The sequence below is a fragment of the Neofelis nebulosa genome, chromosome 1, assembly GCF_028018385.1.
Source record: "Neofelis nebulosa isolate mNeoNeb1 chromosome 1, mNeoNeb1.pri, whole genome shotgun sequence".
NCBI classification, from domain to species: Eukaryota; Metazoa; Chordata; class Mammalia; order Carnivora; family Felidae; genus Neofelis; species Neofelis nebulosa.
In genome coordinates this window covers 105,988,734-106,007,375 of record NC_080782.1, presented here as the reverse complement: position 1 = coordinate 106,007,375, position 18,642 = coordinate 105,988,734, and the positions used below count along the sequence as shown (strand labels likewise).

The 18,642-nt window shown below is 42.1% G+C and overlaps 1 protein-coding gene across 1 annotated transcript; it reads right to left on the bottom strand.

Annotated features, from left to right (window-relative positions):
• Positions 1-369: 369 nt before the first annotated feature.
• On the bottom strand, positions 370-15,042 carry CD180 (CD180 molecule). Its single transcript, XM_058730714.1, has 3 exons — positions 14,798-15,042; positions 6,735-6,901; positions 370-2,741 (listed from the first exon to the last, which is right to left on the bottom strand). The coding sequence occupies exons 1-3, from the start codon at positions 14,885-14,887 to the stop codon at positions 1,013-1,015; spliced, it is 1,986 nt and encodes a 661-aa protein (XP_058586697.1). The 5' UTR covers positions 14,888-15,042; the 3' UTR covers positions 370-1,012.
• Between the last annotated feature and the right edge of the window lie 3,600 nt (positions 15,043-18,642).

The following is an 18,642-nucleotide window of genomic DNA, read 5'->3' as shown; positions in this document are numbered from 1 at the left end:
GTGGACAGCTAGAGCACAGTGATGCTTTCTTCCACTGGTTTTCATTGCAAATGCACTAGCTCGATTGCTATCCCAGGTGAATAGACTTTTGAGAGATGCCCTGGGAACCAAACCACCATTTATCTCATAGTTCCTGTGGGAAAAAAGCTTCTAAGGACCAGACATTCAAATGAGAACATTTGGGCCACAGCCATGTGTAAGGTAGGATTTGTAATATAAGACCAAGCACATAAGATCGGTAGGAAACTTCCGTGGTTCTGAAGTGAGAGTGGCCAATGTAGCAAAAATCCTAGATTGGGGGTTGGGGGACTGGTGGGGTGGTATTTGCTTTTTGGTTTTTCTTTTTTGTTTTGTTTTGGTTTGGTTTGGTTTGGTTTTTTGTACTTATTTACACCCTAGTGGAATTGTAGAGACCTTAGAGACTTAGAATTAAGGAGATAAATGAAGTTGATTTGATGTCACGATTCATTTCTCAGCCTCTTCTTTTAAATTCCATTGTGTATTCCCTTTTTCATTAAAAAAAAAAAGCATTGAGACTTTATCCTCAACAAGTTTCTCAAATGACTGTCTTACTGAGGACCCAGAGCCAAGCACGATGCCCAAGCCGCAGGAGACAGAGTTTGGACTGGGGTCACCAGTGCCCCCAAGTTGTGGTTGTTGGTCTCCTTTTAGGGTCAGGGTAGGCACTGCTTCGGAAAGTGTCCATGAGTGGAAGGAAGATCACCTCCTCAAACATTCCTCTCCTGGCCTTTCCCTGCCACGGGTCCTCCAACCACCTTTCATGTGAGCAAATGGCTCTGTGTCTCTCACAGCTGTTGTTTGGTCCCCTGGTCCTAGTCAGTTTACATTCCAGGAAGGTTCATTAGCTCTGGGACTCAGAAAAGCACAGCAAGTCCTGTCCAGCTGCAGGAACCAATCTGAAAATTCTGACAGCCAACAACAGACAACAGTTCCTTTACTTGGGGCAGTTTCCCTAAACACATTCATTTGCCATCTCCAGAAAGCTTCAGCACTAAATGTGCTCATATTTCCACCTGAGGAGGAATTTAACTGAAAAAATGAGCAGAATGGCAATGAAGAGTAAAAATACTATAAGAAAGAAAATGCCCACAGCCATAATCCCACAGGACAGTTCGACGTCATACAGCTTAACTCCCTTTAAAGATGAAGGGTTTGCACACATGGTTTCCTCCACACCCTCAAATTTCTGCAGGTTTTCTTTGTACCATGTTATAAAATGCATGTTCGAACAAGTGCAGTCCAGGGGATTGTGGCTTAAGTTAATGGTGTTCTGCCGGGACAGGGTGTGGAGGAGAAGAGGTGGGATGGCATGGATGCTGTTGACGGCCAGATTGAGGTAGATCCCCTGAAGATGGCTAAGAGCATCGATGCTATCGCCCGTCAGGCTGTTGTAGCTTAAGTCTACGTGACTCATTTTTCCAAGGCTCTGGAATGCTTGCTTGTCTATGGAAAGGAGGTCACAGGAGGATAAACTAAGAACCTCCAAGCTGTTCAAGGGCTGAAGTAGGTTGGTCTTTGCAATGCGCCTATCTTGAAAGTGATTCCCCTGTAAATTTAGATGGCGGAGATCCACCAGGCCTGCTAGAAGGTGCTGATTGCTGGTATCCAGGAGACAGTGAGAAAGATTCAGAACCTGTAGGACACGGAGGTTTTGAAAAGGACTTTGTGGAGCCTTAATGTGCAAGTGGGTAAATGCCAAATCTAGATGTTCTAACTGAGGACATTCTTTGAATGCCTGACTCTGGAGACCAAGAGGCTCATTGTAGCTCAGGTTTAGGTATTGTAAGTGGGGCAGGTTTTTGAGTTGCAGATTGCAGCAGTCGGAAGCTTCTATATCATTGTGGCTTAAATCAAGTTTCTGAAGATTTTCTAGTTTTTCCAAACACCCAGCACCGAAGTCAAGTGTTTTCATGTTGCCTTTGATAGAGAGGTCTGTGAGGGATGGAAAACTGGCAGCATTGATCTGACACAATTGGCCAAAATTATTTACATTGAGAACTAATTTCTTGAGAGCATTCATACCCTCAATCCCGGAGGGCAATGCTTTCAGGTGAGTTGCCGTCAGATCCAATTCCTTAAGTTGAGTGAAGCAGCGAAATGTGGTAGATGAGATATTAGAGAAATGGTGCTTCTGTAGATTGATGCTTTCCACAGACATTTCACAAAGTCCCTCAAACATGGCTGGAGTAAGGTCTTGGTCGTCAGAGTCTTCAAATGTCCCCAGCCAGAGGGACTGAGCAGTGGAGTTCTGTAGACCTTTCAATATAACAGACAAGTTAAGAATCCCTCCAAATTTCAAACTTTGGAAGCTTTTTGAATGGAAAGCTCCAGGCTCAATGGCTTTAATGTCATTGCCATTGAAATTAAGGCTTAGGTTGGTGGCCTTGTCCAGAGCATTCATGTCTTCACTCGAGATATAGTATATAGCGTTATTCTGAAAATCCAGGACTTTCAAATTCTGTGTTGGGAAGTTCTCTGGGAACTTAATGGAGGAAATATGGTTGCTTCCAAGATGCAAACTTTCCAACTGTTCCAGATTATACACTGGGATAAACTCGAGATTGGATATTCCTGTTTGGATTAAGGAAAGATGCTTCAGCGATTTGGGCCCATTAAATGCTGTTTCTGCCATGAATATCAGGGGATTTCCAGTCAATACAATTGTGTTCAACTGATGCTGGTATTGAAAAGTGTCTTCATGTACCCAGTTAATTTGGCACCTTAAAAATTATTTTAAAATAATTAATTAGAAAAAAGAAAAACTCTGTCACAGTGACTAGTATTAACAAAGCCATCTTTTGTGTAGAGTAAAAACAGTACGTATCGCTTTTTGAGGTAAAACATTAAAAATTTTCTGCAGTACCAACAGATTACCTGTCGAATTAATGACTAGCCTCAGTTCCGAACACTCTGATTTAGAATTTTTTCCAGAAATCTTATCCCTTTGGATTGAACTCTCAGAGGTTTGTTTATAGAATCTAGGGAACAGTTAGTCATTTGACTTTAGGGAAAATGGAGGTATTATTTACTGTTGTAAGTAATATACAATATGTAGTATATAATGTATACTATAGAACAAATGATATGTGATATATGTATCTGTGTCACCCAGGACAAGTCACAAATTTTCTCAAACTTTTGTTCCATCTATAAAGTAAAGAAGTGATGAGTGCTTTAGGCAATGGCTGTTAACCAAATGATACATATGAAAATGCTCCATAGAAATATGGAGCAGTACAGGTGTCATCCTGGTAATGCACCTGAAAATACTGGATTATGCATGTGTGAGCACATGCATGCAAGTGCGTGCACGCGCACTTGCACACACACACACACACACACACACACACACACACACACAGCTACCCTGGAAGGCACTAAGGGAGTTCCTTAGAAACACACTAAAGGAGCTCTGAAAAAGAAGCTGGAATCCCTAGGACCAAGTGAGCCCTGGTCACTTGTCATATTTGCCAATATCTGCCAGTCTTTGATAGCCTAAAGCCTGAGTTAAAATGAGCCACATGTACCATGGCAGGAGACAAAGCTTGGGGTCCAAGCAGGGTAGGAGGTCCTATCAAAAACCTACAGACCACCAAGATCTTCAGAAGGGATCCTTTCAGTGGATCACCTTAAAAAAAGAAGGCTCATAGAGGGTGACCTTGAGGATATGTGTTTATCTTGGCCCATGGCTTTAGATGGAGCAACAAGGATAACAACGAGAAAAGTCTCCCCCTGGGATTCTCGAACCATAAGTTTCCACTCACAAGGGCTGGGATCTGAACTGACCCTACCTCTGTGGACCTCCCAAAAGGAGCCCATGTAGAAAATTGAGTTTAAAATGGCTCCAGAATGGTAATGGCTTCAGAGAGCAACGGAAGTGAATAGAAATTTCTTTTTGAGTGATATACCTATTTAATTAATTTGTAATAAAAAATACTTGCAAACCTAAAGTAAAGATAGTAGTACAATGAACTTTCATATACCACACGGGTGCAGCAGTTCTCAAGATTTTGCCATATATACTTCCTTGCTTGTTCTAGTCCCTCCTCTCCCTCCTGAAGTGGTTTAAATCAAATCCTAGACATCCCGAACATATTTCACTATGCATCTCCAGAAATATTTAGGCTTATTGTCTGTAGCCATAATGCCATGGTCTAATCCCAGGAAAGTATTTTAAACAAAGATTTACATCAAGTTCCAAAAGATAAATGAGCTCAAAATAAAACTTCACTGAATACATAAGGGCAATTCGTTAGCCAAAATCAGTTTTAAAAAAATGTTCTACAGGAACACCTGAGTGGTTTAGTCGGTCAAACGTCCAGCTCTTGATTTTAGCTCAGGTCATGATCTCACGGTTCATGGCATAGAGCCCTGGGGCGGGCTGCACTCTGGCAGCACAAGCCTGCTTGGGATTCTCTCTCTGTCTCTCTCTGACCCTTGCCTGCTTGCCTGTGTGTGCATGTGCTCTCTGAAAATAAATAAATAAACTTAAAAAGAATTATAAGTATGTTCTGCATAATTAAGTGAAAGAAACAACAGATACCAGAATTATCAGATATATCTCATAATACATATATGATTTGGAAAGAATATGTGATATTCCTGATATATATTATCAGAATATATCATATATTTAGATCAAACATGCATTTGATATGTTTAAAGGAAACAGTGTGAACCAATAATAGGAAGAAGGAAAAACTTATTAAAGCGGATCTGATATATCTGAAATGAAAAGCCATTGAAATTTATTGAAATAGGAAGTTAATGACATTGAAAAGCCAATGGATAGTTTATACAAGAGATTAGCTGAAGAGGGTATTAATGGACTAAAAGGGGATACGAGAAAATTACCTAGAATATATTCCAAAACACCAAAGAGGTGGAAAACAAGAAAGATATATTGATGTTACAAAGGATGGATGAGAAGACACAATGTAAATCTAATCAGAGACCCAGAAGAAATAAAAGAGTGACCAGGAGCAAGCCAAGTTTCAAACAAATAATGGCTAGACTATTTTAGAATTGATGAAAGGCACTAATCACAGATTCAGGGAGCCCAAGCATCTACACAGTGCAGCCCTGTGATATTACAGAATGCCAAAGACAAAGAGAAACCATTGAAAACACCCAGAGAGAAAAGATCACCTACGTGTGCACAATGATTAGACAGACAGTTGACTATCTAACAGCAAGAAGGCACAAAGCGAATGGTGCATCAAAGGGCTAACTAAGAACAAAAAACCGTCACTTGCAATCATGCCAGAAAAGACTGTCTTTCAAGAAAGAGAGTAAAATAAAAACATTTTCGGAAAAACAAAAACCGAGGGAGTTTAATCCTAAGAGGTTTCCCCAAAGACATTTTGGGGGATGTACTTCAGGAAAAAAGAAAAATTATTCTAGAGAGGAAGTCTGAAAAGCAAGATGGAAGAATGAGCAAAAAACCCCAGAAAACATGTTGGTAGAGCTAAAGAAATGGTGGCTGTTTAAAAGAATAAAAATTGTATCTGATTTGTGGCCAGATAAAAGGCAGGGGTTAGGGGACTAAGGAGAGGGATTTTAGGAAGTATGAGGTCATATTTTTTTATCATCTTTCGAAAATAACAAGAGGAAACTTAGAGTCTTCTATCTAGAGAAGCTGTCATGGCCCCATGCACTCCTTCAAAATGTGGTCAAATCCATTTCATCTAAAAATGAGAAGTGGTAAAGCAGAGGGCAAGTAAATGTCCTGGGGGCATACTAGGTAGGTAGCAGAGTAATCTCTGTCCCTATCTCCAAGGGCAAGACTTTGTCTCAGTGAAGTGTTGCTAGGCAATCAGTGGAATCTTGGCCAGGGAGGTGGCCTGGGGTCATTTGGGGGACTCCGGACTGAGAGTCAGCAGAGCAGAGACCCAGTTGCCTTACTTTGTGACCTTAACCAAACTCACAAAATCTCCTTGAGCTTTCATTTCCTCATCGAACATGAGTTGGACTGTAATATTCAGCATGCCTACCTCCCAGTGGTGGTTATAAAGATGAATATAGTCTTACGGATGTGAACGTTCTACTACCCTGGGCAGAAGCTGAAACCGAACCACCTAAGAAATAGAGCTGCTGCAAGGGATACACGCCTCATACACATGCAAAGCCCTTTCCCCTCTTACACACACACACACACACACACACACACACACACACACACACAAACACACAATCATGTTGCAATTCCCTTCTGGTTTCTTCTCTTATTTTCTTGTAATACTTCTGCCTTCTGGTTCACAAACACTGGTTCAGTATTTGGAATCCTGACTCTGCTTCTAAAATTAAATGATGGAACTATTTTCCCAACTTACAGGGGAAAAAGTTAGTGGCTTATGTGTTTCTTCTGTAAATGTTTCTTAAAATGTTATCACCCAATAATAAACTACACTAACATGTAGTATAATACGGCATCTGACTGAATGAAAGATTTGTCTTTAGTATTCCTTAAAACTTCTTAAACAATACTGTTGATGCAGCATCGTTTGAAAACAATCCACTCTTCTGTTCAGTTATTGGGTTTCATTAATACAACATTTCACCTGCATAAAAATATTTCATGGGGAAGAGTAAACACACAGTATAGGTAGAATGCCCCTGTGCTCCCAAAAGAAGGTCCTGGAAACAATTTGAATGCAAGTTGTATTATTCCATAAGTAAAACATCAGCCACGCACAAGGAACTCAGATACATACCTTGTTAAGTCCAAAAACATAAGATCTATGAGTCTGGTGAAAGTTGTATTTTCAATTATAGGCAAGAAATTAAAGCCAAATTCTAAAAATTCTGTTGTGTTTGGTAGAGTGTCAGGAACTTCTGTGAGACCTAAATTTTCACAGTTATATGTTTTGTTGGCTTCTTTCTGACAAGAGAAACAACGGAAATTAATATCAGAGTTGGTAATTTGATTGACTAGCAAAATTACACATATTTTATCCTTTGCACAGCAATCCCACTTCTAGGAATCTTACCAAATACACACCTGCAAATACCCAAAGTGACTTGTGCATAAGATTTATTTTAGTATATTTTTGTAATACCAAAAGGTAGGCAGTCACCAGATTATTCATCACTGTAGGACTAGTTGAACAAAATATGGTCCATTCACAAGATGGAATCTTCTGCAGTTGAAAATGGAATGAGTAGGGTCTCTGCATGTTAATATGGAGTGACATCCAGGCATATTGTAAGGTGTAAAAAGCAAGGTGCAGAATGCACTTATAGTATATACAGTATATGGTATGTCACATATAGCATACTGTATGTGTATTTCTTACATTTGCAAAGAGAAGCCATGGGGGAAGGCCCCACATTCATTGTCTTGAAGGGGAAAAAAGGAACCAGATAGAGAAGCAGTGAAGGAAGACTTATCTTGATTATACTTTCACAGTTCTGATTTTGGATGCATGGAAATGTTTTATTTCATTTTGAAAACAGATCAACTGTGCATTAGCATCAACAGAACAAGACAATCAGACATTTCACACTTTCTGATGGAGACAGATTCCTGCCCCCCAGAAATTAAATTTGAATACAAGACTTTAGGCTTAATTTACAGCCTACAAATGAAACGAGAGGTTTAAGTTAAAACAGCCTGCACGGTAGCTGTCAGCCAAATGCCCAAGGCAGAGCATCCTGTAGAATAACTGACTTTGTTTTGTTGACATGTGAATGGTGTTGGGGAAGTAGAGAGGAAGGTGGATGGGGCAAGAGGAGACTGCTCCTGTTAAAAGAGACAGCAATAGAAGCTCTTTAAGAGATACAACCAACAACAGAGTAGCCCTCGTTTTGATTTTGATTCACATGAAGCATCAGGAAAAGACATTTTATAGACTATCAAGAAACTTTGAGGACACGATATTAGAGAATATTAAGGAATTAGGAATTTTTGAATGATAACAGCAATGTTCTTATTCTTTTGAAATGCATTTTGAAGTATTTCTGCATAAAAGGACTTGATGTTTGGGATTTCTTTTAAAATATTCTGGGCATGAAGGAGGGGAGGAGGGGATACATGAAATCAGTAGGCAAAATATCAGTGATTGTCGAACGTCGATATATACATGGAGGCTCCTTGTAACTACTTCTGTATCTGTTTCAAAATGTTCTGTCCCCATCCTCAGTTGCAGAGAGTCCTGCTTAGCTGGGAACAGAAGACTGAGCACGTTCTCCTTTACTATGAAGCCTGATGTTTTAGAGATGTCACATTTTAATTGCTTTCTGCTTTACTCCAACTTGTGCGTAGTGGTGCACTTTTTGTGGGTACCGCGAGCGTATGCATGCTCACCTACTGGATATCACGTTTTCTTCTATATTGTGATAATATTATCAGTGTTACTGATGAAAATGCCATATTTTTATTTCCTTGTAACTCATTCCTCATTTTATAGACCCAACGTCCTCCAGGCACTGCCACAAATCCACCTAATGTCCTTGAAATTCACACTTTGCCTTTAAAACTTAGGATATAGCTGACTGGTGGGAAAAACACATGTTGCCAGACCCCCCCCTTGTGCCCATGCTCATGGATGGCCCCAAGAGGAAATGAATGTATCTTCCCCAGTAGCTGCTAAGGTTTGGAGGAGCTTTGAGAAGACATTTCCCTTTTTCTGGCGTGCACTGGCGTAACTGATGTCACATATACTTGGAGAAAGGGACCTTTCCTCAATTTGTCTGGAGCTATTCTGGTCCTACAGCAAAAGGCGCCACGCTGGCAATTCCCTCCTTCTCCTGAATATATAAGCGCCCGTGACACCTAAATTAGTCCTCTTCTGTGCTTTGCTAAGCACTTTTACTGCATTAATGTGATTCGGAAAGTTGAGAATCCAGCAGGAGCTCTATGGAGCCAGTGGCCTGAGGGAGCTTCTAGCAAATGGAAAGGCAGATAAATGAAATAGCTCAATTTTATCCCGGTGAAAAACAGAACTAGTGGATAACATTACCACAGAGTTCTGAGAAACCCACCATAAGCCGGTGTCATACATTAGTCTCTACTTAGGTATGAACTGCAATGAACTCTCTGCCCTTGATTCCTGGGAGAACGAGGCAAATGACAAGCATTGCAGCTTATAAGAGAATTTAAAAAGCAAGCACATTTTGGACAATGTCCTGAGCTCCACCCATGCGACCCTTCCCCTTTGGCTCTCGTATTCATATTCTTGTACACTCATAGTTACTATCACAGATGGTGACATGAAGTGTCCCATGCTCTGGAATCATTCAAGCAGCATTAAATGGTTTCCAGTCTCTCGAATTTTTTTAAAATTTTTAAAAATGTTTTTTATTTATTATTGAGAGACAGAGAGAGAGCAAGAGCATGGGAGAGGCAGAGAGAGGGGGAGACACAGAATCTGAAGCAGGCTCCAGGCTCTGAGCTGTCAGCACAGAGCCCGACGCGGGGCTCAAACTCACAAACTGTGAGATCATGACCTGAGCCGAAGCCAGACGCTCAACCGACTGAGCCACCCAGGGGCCCCACCCCCTTAAAAAAAATTTTTTTTAATAGTCTCTCAAATTTTTTAAGGCAGGAAGTATACACACACACACACACACACACACACACACACATACACACACACACACACACACTGTAGTTCTCATTCCTTTTTTTCTTGAGAGTAAATTGTAGACATCATGACCCATTACCCCTAAGTCTTCTGAGAACAAGGACATCTCTTCTATAACCACAGTGCCAATGCCTAATTGAGAATATTGAACATTGATACAATGTTATTATACAGTGTACACATTTTGGCAATTGTCTTAATATTATCCTTTATAGTAATTTTGTTTTTTCTAGTCCACGTTCACACATTGCATTTAGTTTTTGTGTGTCTTTAGTTTGAGGCAATTCCTTAGCCTTTTGTTGTCTCTCATGGCATTGATATATTTATCAATAATACACACACACACACACACACACACACACACAATGTCCCTCACTTGAAGCATCTTTCCTCATGATTTGATTCAGGTTATACAGTTTTGGTAGAAATACTACATGAGTGAGGTTGTGTCTTTCTCACTGCCAGGATCCTCACAAACTTTTTGAGAGGGAGTCGTGATGAGTAGAGCACAGGATTCTAGGACTGCAGCATGACCCTGCAATGGAGAAGGGACAGGATGCAGAGAAGGAATATAGGACTGGGCTGGCTGCCAGGGTCACATGTATAGTTGCTCCTCCAGGCAGATACCCACCCCTGCTTCTGCAGCCCCCGTGGGTCCTCTGAGCACCACGTGACTACTTCCTGTCAAAGCAGCCTTCATTCTCTAGCCCTCAGTGTGGGGTTATTGTCGAAAATCACCTTCTCCCTCTCCTACTTTTGCTGGTCCCTTCTTGATGTGAACCCGTGCAGCCAGGAGGGCTGTGCAAGGAGACACGGCATTCACAACAACCCCGTGCCTACCCCCGGTCCTAAGTCATGGGCCATTTCCTCAGGACCTGCTGTGCACTGGGACCTGCACCAACCACTTTGTCTCCAGCTTCATATCAGAACCGTCCTTTTTCCACAGAGCGGGACTCGTAAGTGTTAAATCTGTGTTTGCAATCCCTTTTCCTTCCAGGTAATTCATTTGCATTTTTTCAATCAGGATCTTATTTTGCTTCCTTCTGCTGTAACTCTAACTCTCTGCTATCCCATTGTATTTTCTCGTCTCGAAAGTGTTGAAATCATTTTCTAATTTTGAACCTTTTGAGTTTCACCAAGTGCTGATTCCCACCCTTCCAACGTCTCCTCCGCATTCGGCATACACCACAGCCAGCGACCCCATGCACAGAGTCTGGCATGCAGAACACTGAGCCTCCCTCCAGAGTTAGCAGTGTGACTGCATCAAATCCCAGAGTAACAATTACTCTCTGAAAATAAAACAAAATATTCCCAAGAGGGCACAGTCCTAAAATTTCATTGTTAACCTGACTCCTACAGGCAAAGGGCATCCCAATTATATGCAGTTCATTTTCTATGTATCTTGAGTCAGACTGCTTGGGTTCAGATCCCAGCTTTCAACCACTAAACTGTATTCTCTGAGCCTTCTTTTTCGCCTATAGGTGGGGGATAACCTTCTTTGTGGGCCAACTCGGCGGATTAATGAGACCATGTATGCTGAGCACTCATAAGAGGAGTTTGTGTTTTACTGGTTCATCACAATATCATGTCATTGTTTAGAGCTCTTCAGAAGCCTCTGTATCCGTGAATTTGTGAACTTGGAGTTCTTCCAAAAAGGAGCTCCACTAGGCATTTCCCACCCCTACCTAGGACTGAAGAAGGACTGTCTTCCTCCCATAGGTTTGAGCGGACAGGATAGCCACCATTGAGCCCATCTGAAATGAAGAGGCATGTCTACACTCCAGTGTAATTATTCAAGAGTGTATCTAAAGTGTTACCAGAATTCAAATCACAGAACACTATATTTCATTTATGCTTTGCACATCTGTCAGCCTCCAAAGACCTGGTCCTGGCTCTAATTTTGTTACTTATGGTTCACATGCATACAGAGAAAACAATAGAAGAATATAACACAAGAAACACACACATACAGAAGAAAACAACAGTAGAATATAACAGTGGAAGATGCCACATGGAGTGTTTATGGAGGCTCATTATATTTTTAGAGCTTGTCTACCTTAGAAATATTTTTCAAACAAAAAGTTTTACTAAAAATTCATCTTGACTCCCACTTCACATTGTATGCAGAAAACAATTCCAGTTGGTTATAGCTCTAAATGTGAAACCTAACAATAGAGATAAATACAAAGTCAACTTCCAGAAAACAGAGGATAATACTGTCATGGCCTCAAGGTCGGCAAACTTTTTTAAACAGGACAGAAATGTGCTGAGAATAAAGGAACAATTATAAATCAAGCTGCATTAAAGTTAAGAACTTTCTGTGTCTCTCTCATATACACATGCACACGTAGATATGCAAATGGCTAACAAAGTTGAAAATATCCTCAGTCATCAGGAAAGCAAAAATTAAATCCCAATGAAATATCATTATTCACCCATCAGAATTGTTAACATTCTTAAACAAACAATAGCAAATATTAAGATGGGGAGTAATCAGAATTCACATACATTGCCAATGAGTATAAATGGGTACTAACCCTTTGGAAAACAGGTTGGCGATACCTACTGAAATTAAATATATGTATACCCTATGACCAAATACTTCCCCGCCCTGGCAAACACCTAATAAAGATTTGCATATTTGTCCGCTAGAGACAGAGATATGAATGTCCAAAGCAGCAGCGTTTATAATAGCCAAGAAATGGACAACAGTGCAAATGGCCACTAACAGTAGGATGAATAAATAAATAGTGGTTCACTAGTACAACCGAATACCATTCAGCAATGAAAATAAACAAATGATTGCTGTATGCAGCATCTTTGGTAAATGTCCCATATTTACTGCTTTGCAAAAGAAGCCAGACACAAAAGACTATACAGCATGCGGTCTCTGGTATATAAAATTCACAAAGAGGCAAAATCTTTCTTTGATGATAGAAGTTAAGAGTACCGGGTGCCCCTGCGGGCTACTGACTGGGAATATGCATGAGGGGGCTTCTGAGTTGCTGAGAAGGTGCTATTTCTTCATCTGTGTGCTGGGCACGCGGATGTGCTCGCTTTGGTAAAGACTCATTAAACTGTACACTTAGGATTGGGGAACCTTCTGTATGTATGTTTTACTTCATTAAAAGGTTTACTAAACTCAAAACAAAGCAAAAAAAAAAAACCCAAACAAACAAACAAACCCACCTTTGTTTTCAAGATAGGGCCTGATAAGCTAGTGGGGGCCACATGAGCACACAGACAGTATGTGGTTAATTCTGCTTCAACTGGAGGAGAGAACAAAAGAGGGAAAGGAAAGCCAGCATGAGGGCCAGGCAGGCTAGAGTAATGTGCATTTGAAAAGGGGCCAGACCCTTCAACCCAAAGCTTCCTCTTCCACCACTTCCATTTTTATTCCACTTTCTGCAGCCCAGAAGTTCCTTACCTTCAGGAACAAACTCTCATTCATCTTGGTAACCCCCAGGAACTTCCCAGTACACACATAGAGTGATGGCTGGTAAACAGCCTGAGAATCCTGCTGCTGAGAACTCAGACACGATAGAGGATATAAACGCAAGTATAGATCCAATGTTAATTGCATTGGTTCCAAGGCATTTAAAATCAGTCCTTTCAGAGGGAGGGCTGCAGTCTCGCCTGCAGAGGTTTCAGTCTCACCTGACTTAACCGAAAAGGAAAGCTCTTACTGCCACATAGGGACAGGCCTGGAGATCCTGGGACCCTCAGCATCACTTTTGCCACCTGAGTGTCAGGGAGGCCTCAGAAACAGGCAACAAAAGGACTAGGGCGTGGTCCCTGTTTCTCTCCCCTCTACTCTGCCAAAGCAGGAGCCACTTGCAAAAAGCAACTGGCAACTCTGGAACCTAATGTCTTCAGTAGGAAGCTAGACTGGTCCAGCATTTCCATGGGCTTTCCAGAATCTCCCAGGACTCCCGTGTGGGCTTCTGAACGGCTGTGCGGGCTTTGCAGCAATGCAGGGATTTAAGAGTTGAACTGGTAAGCTTCAGAGTGGGGTATTTAAAATAGCCTGGTTCCCAATAAGCTGGGAATTGGAATTTAAGGGTGATATTATCCTACCTGAGGATGTTGGCAGATGGTGGGTAGCATACCTACCTGGTCACTGAGGAGGTGGTGTTCCCACTCCTACCCTCTTATCATGTTACCTACACGTATGTGTGTAATTGACCTTCTGACCTGAGTGTTGAAGAGAGAGCCTTCTGGGGCTGATAAAAACCTCTTACTTGACCCCTTCTGTTGCGGGCTGCTTTGTGTCATTCCCAAATTCTGAAGTCTTAACCCGAGTACTCAGAAGGTGACTTTATTTGGAAAAAAGAGTCTTTAAAGAGGTAATTAAGTTGAACTGAGATCATTAGGATGGGCCTTAATACAGTATGACTGGTGTCCTTATGAGAAGAATAAATTAGACACATACAAAGGGAAGATGATGCGAAGACACAGAAGATGACCATCTACACAGGGAGAGCCAATGAACGAGGTCTCCGAAGAAACTAACCTTGCTGACGCCTGATCTTAGACGTCTAGCCCCCAGAATTATGAGCAGTTTCTCAGTGGGAGGAAGGTTGCAGCATTTTAGAAGATGGCAAGGGACCCCCTCCAAGAACTTCCCACGAGTTGGTAAATATTGTTAAGGCCAAAACAGAAGATGCAGTTTGGCTCTGTTCTCCAAAGTTACTCCTGTGGGTCAGTAAAACAGATGGAGGGCTGTCCAATTCGAGGAGAAAGCCAGACTCATTCAGAGTGATCTCTATATGCTCTAAAACCTGGCACAGGCCATCTTCGCTAATCTCCAGGAAACCAAAAAACTGTTTGTGGACTAGTGGCCATATGCTGGGATGTTGGACAAACAGCACCTCCATTCTGGAAGCACATTTGGAAGGCTGCTCTTTGTACCAAGACCCTGTTGGTATCTTATGTCTCAATTAAGATCGTTTCAAGGGAATTGTTTGTAGAGGAGGAAAACTCTCACTTCTTCCAACGGATAATTTTTGAGATCATCCCCTGGCTGAGATCTATGGCTCCTTCTTCATTCTAAAGAAGAACCTTTCTCCGTACCTTGTCACCCTTTTAAAGACAGTGAATATAGGGAGGCCAAGGCTCAGATAGGACTGCGTGCTGAATCTCAAAATTTCCAGGCAGTTTAATCTGGATAAAGACAAACAGTTTGGACTCACCTCAGTGCACATCTGATCCGAGGAGGTGATGGCTTTACAGCTGGCAGAAAACATCACTGCCAACAGGAAGCAGCCGGCACAGGGAGCCATCACCTGAATGAGGCCACCCCAGCTTGGTGGGCTTATCTTGTGCCTGGAGCAGAGAAATGGAATCAAACTCTAATGGCCTCAGTTATTCGGCAGGCAGAGAAGTGCTCAGAAGGGTGACCTGGGAACAAGAAATGCTGTTGATTGCTCAGCTGGTTCTGTGCTGCAAAAAAAAAAAAAAAAGGAAGTCCCTTTTGCATATCACCGATCCTCCTTGCCAAAAATAGCTGAGAACCCAGCCTCAGAATGGCCCAGTGTGTTTCCTGGCAAATATGAATCAGTTGAGCACCCCTCTGGGGCCGGTCACCCGGACTCTCAATGGGATGGTTTCTATGGACATTAGGCCAGCTTCAAGAGTTTGGCTAACTCCAACAGCTTCTGGTCTCTTCGGCGAGACAGACTATAGAAGCAGGAAGCTGTCCTCACAAAGGAGGCCACTTTGTTAGTTGTGCTAGGTGAGTGACCTGGACAGGTGCAGTGGTGTGCCTTGGGGGCAGATGGAAGGACCGGGTTCTGCAGTGGCACCTGCTGAGGTGGGTACTGGAGCAGGAGGGAAAGGGCCATCCCCAGAAAGGGGCTGTACCCGCTCTTTGCACCTCCTCTTCTGCCTCGGCCACCCGGTTCGTATTGCCTCTGGTCTTGGTCCAGAAGGAGGACACATCCATCCTTAGACCCTGTGATTCAGGCCGGCTAAATCAGCTGGGGTGGAGTCCCCTCTTTTTCCCTTTGAACCCGACCCAGGGAAGCAGGGGACACTGCTGTATCCAGAGCATTCTGGCTGAGAGAGCAGAGTTAAGGATGTCAGCCTTGGCTCTCTTTCTCCTTGGAAATAGCTTGAAGCAGGATTGCACTTGCCCTCATCATGGTGCAAGATGTGGTAGTTATTAAAAAAGGTCAGTTTTCAAACATTCCTCCCTGGGCTGAATTTAGCTACTTCAGACGTTGTTTCCCAACCTTCTGGCATAGAGGGCCTGCTGGGCATTGCTTTTCTTCCACGTCATTTCCAAGAGTCTTAGCATCAGCGTTCAGAACAACTTGAGATACTGCTACCACTACTGTATTACTTCTGCTAATAAAGTCATTGTAGGACCTACCATTTATCGAGCCCTTATTGTACATCAGACCCCAGGTGGGATTCTTTTGTATGTGTTCATACCCTTATCACATTTTCTACCAGAGAGATGCTGTTATTTCACCCACTTCATAGATGTAAAAACTGGTGTGGAGAGAAATTCAATGACCTCTCCAAGGCCACACGACTAGAAAATGGTGGATGAAGGCTTCAGATCCACTGTCTCACTGTGGAGACTGTGCCATTACCCTCCAGAGTTTTAGAAAGAGTTTTGCTTCCTGCAGGAGAGAAGAATGGGTGAGATAAAGAAAGTTCTTTATCTGAAGGTTTCAAAGCAGATGCTAAAAAGCCGAGCGGGTTGGAGAAACTATGGCCCCAGCACTGTGCTAGGGCTTTCCTAGTCTCCCCTAAAACGCCATCCTTATCAATAGAAGCAGTTCCAAAGATGCTTTTGGCAACACATGGTTCAAGCAAACCCAGGCTGATGACAGCTGTCTTGCTTTAAAGGCCTGAATCACGACGAGAAGCAAGAGCTGGTCTTGAAGCAGGGGAGTTTTCAGCCTCAGATCCATTGGTTGTTAACTGAGTGAACTTGGGCAAGTCATGTCACTTAAGTGAGTCTGCTTCCCATCTGAAAACTAGAACAGGAAGTGCACTTCCTGTTCCGATCTCACAGGGTAATTATGAGGATCAAATGGGATCATACATGTGGAAATGCTCTCTTGACTTTTAATCCTTACATAAATACGAAGAAGGTGTTACTCCTCTGATTAACCAGTTCCAATGTCATGTAAATACCTCTATCAGGAAATTGTCTCCTGCCCCAGAGATGTTGAAAAGGTATATTACTTTTCTTTTCAAAAAAAAAAAAAAGGTTTGATGGCTCAGTTAAGGCCATAGGATTTTGTCATTTTCTGAGGCCACACTATTTGCATATGATTTGCATGTGTTTGCATAATGGATTCAGAAGACTCACTGCAAGTGTATAAGACTAAAAGAAAATAAATGAATATGAGTGACCTTCTGCCACAGCATTCAAATCAAATATTCGGGGCATAATACCCTGAAATATGAAACAGATTAAAATTTAAACTTGCAAACAGATGGGAAGATAGGTTTTAGAGTTCAAAGGCAAGAGTGAAACCCTGATTTGGTGCCAGGTTGTAAAGAATCACATACTCTTAAAGGTCACCCCATCCAATGATTTTCATGCCTGAATTCTTTCCTCCACACCCCTTGCCCCACCACTTTCCATAGACAAAACATACACACTACACACTATGTTACCTTCCAGTCTATTATTTTTTTAAATGTTTATTTTTGAGAGAGAGGGAGTATGAGCAAGAGAGGTGCAGAGAGTGGGAGGACAGAGGGTCTGAAGCAGGCTCCACGCTTACAACAGTGAACCCAATGCGAGGCTCAAACCAAGGAACCATGAGATCACATGACCTGAGCCAAGGTCACATACTCAAACGACTGAGCCCCCCAGGAACCCCCCTTCCAGTGTATTCTGAAAAGCTTCAGATGACAGAAAATTTGCTGTCCCCCAAGAAATTGTTTTGGCAAAATTTAACTGTATAAAACTGAAACCCTTAAACTTCTCTCCAATGATCCTCCTTTCCTCAGGCCAAAAGAACAAGTTCCAGCCCTTATCTATCTGCTAGTCCTTTAGCTACTTGGCAGTAGTTAGGATGCCCCTGAATCATCCCTTTTCCAGATTAAAATTTTCTTGTTCCTCCGACTGTGATATACGTTCATGCATCATAAATCCCTAACAATCTCTCTGAATATGTTCCAAGTCTCCCAAGAAGAGCAGTGACTCGATTCTAGCTCTAGGTTTGCCATTAATTTGTGTGTCTCCATGTCCTCCTCTGTAAAGTGGAGTTGGACTGTAAGGCACTTCGTCATCTTCATCTTAAAAATCCCATTTCTCTGTTTCAAAACAGTGATTTCCATTTTCCTTACATAACAATGATTGGCGTGAGCCCGTAAAATGGAGTTACACTTGCTCCAGGTGCACTTGCTCCTTGGCAAACATGAAACACAGACGGCTTTGGCTGGAACAATGGACATCACGATTGCTGCGTTGCTGGTTAATTGCATTGCCATTAAAGGATGGTCACCTGTTTTAAGAACCAGTTCTGCCTCTTGCACTGTTGGTGGGAATGCAAATTGGTGCAGCCGCTCTGGAAAGCAGTGTGGAGGTTCCTCAGAAAATTAAAAATAGACCTACCCTATGACCCAGCAATAGCACTGCTAGGAATTTATCCAAGGGATACAGGAGTACTGATGCATAGGGGCACTTGTACCCCAATGTTTATAGCAGCACTCTCAACAATAGCCAAATTATGGAAAGAGCCTAAATGTCCATCAACTGATGAATGGATAAAGAAATTGTGGTTTATATACACAATGGAATACTACGTGGCAATGAAAAAAAATGAAATATGGCGTTTTGTAGCAGCGTGGATGGAACTGGAGAGTGTGATGCTAAGTGAAATAAGCCATACAGAGAAAGACAGATACCATATGGTTTCACTCTTATGTGGATCCTGAGAAACGTAACAGAAACCCATGGGGGAGGGGAAGGGGAAAAAAAAAAAAAGAGGTTAGAGTGGGAGAGAGCCAAAGCATAAGAGACTGTTAAAAACTGAGAACAAACTGAGGGTTGATGAGGGGTGGGAGG

Coding starts and splice junctions, on each gene's coding strand:
- CD180 (XM_058730714.1), bottom strand. CDS start 14,887: ATGGCTCCCTGTGCCGGCTGCTTCCTGTTGGCAGTGATGTTTTCTGCC. Junction 6,902..14,797: donor CGGATCAGATGTGCACTGAG/GTGAGTCCAAAC, acceptor TTCTCTTGTCAG/AAAGAAGCCAACAAAACATA. Junction 2,742..6,734: donor ATGTTTTTGGACTTAACAAG/GTATGTATCTGA, acceptor ATAATTTTTAAG/GTGCCAAATTAACTGGGTAC.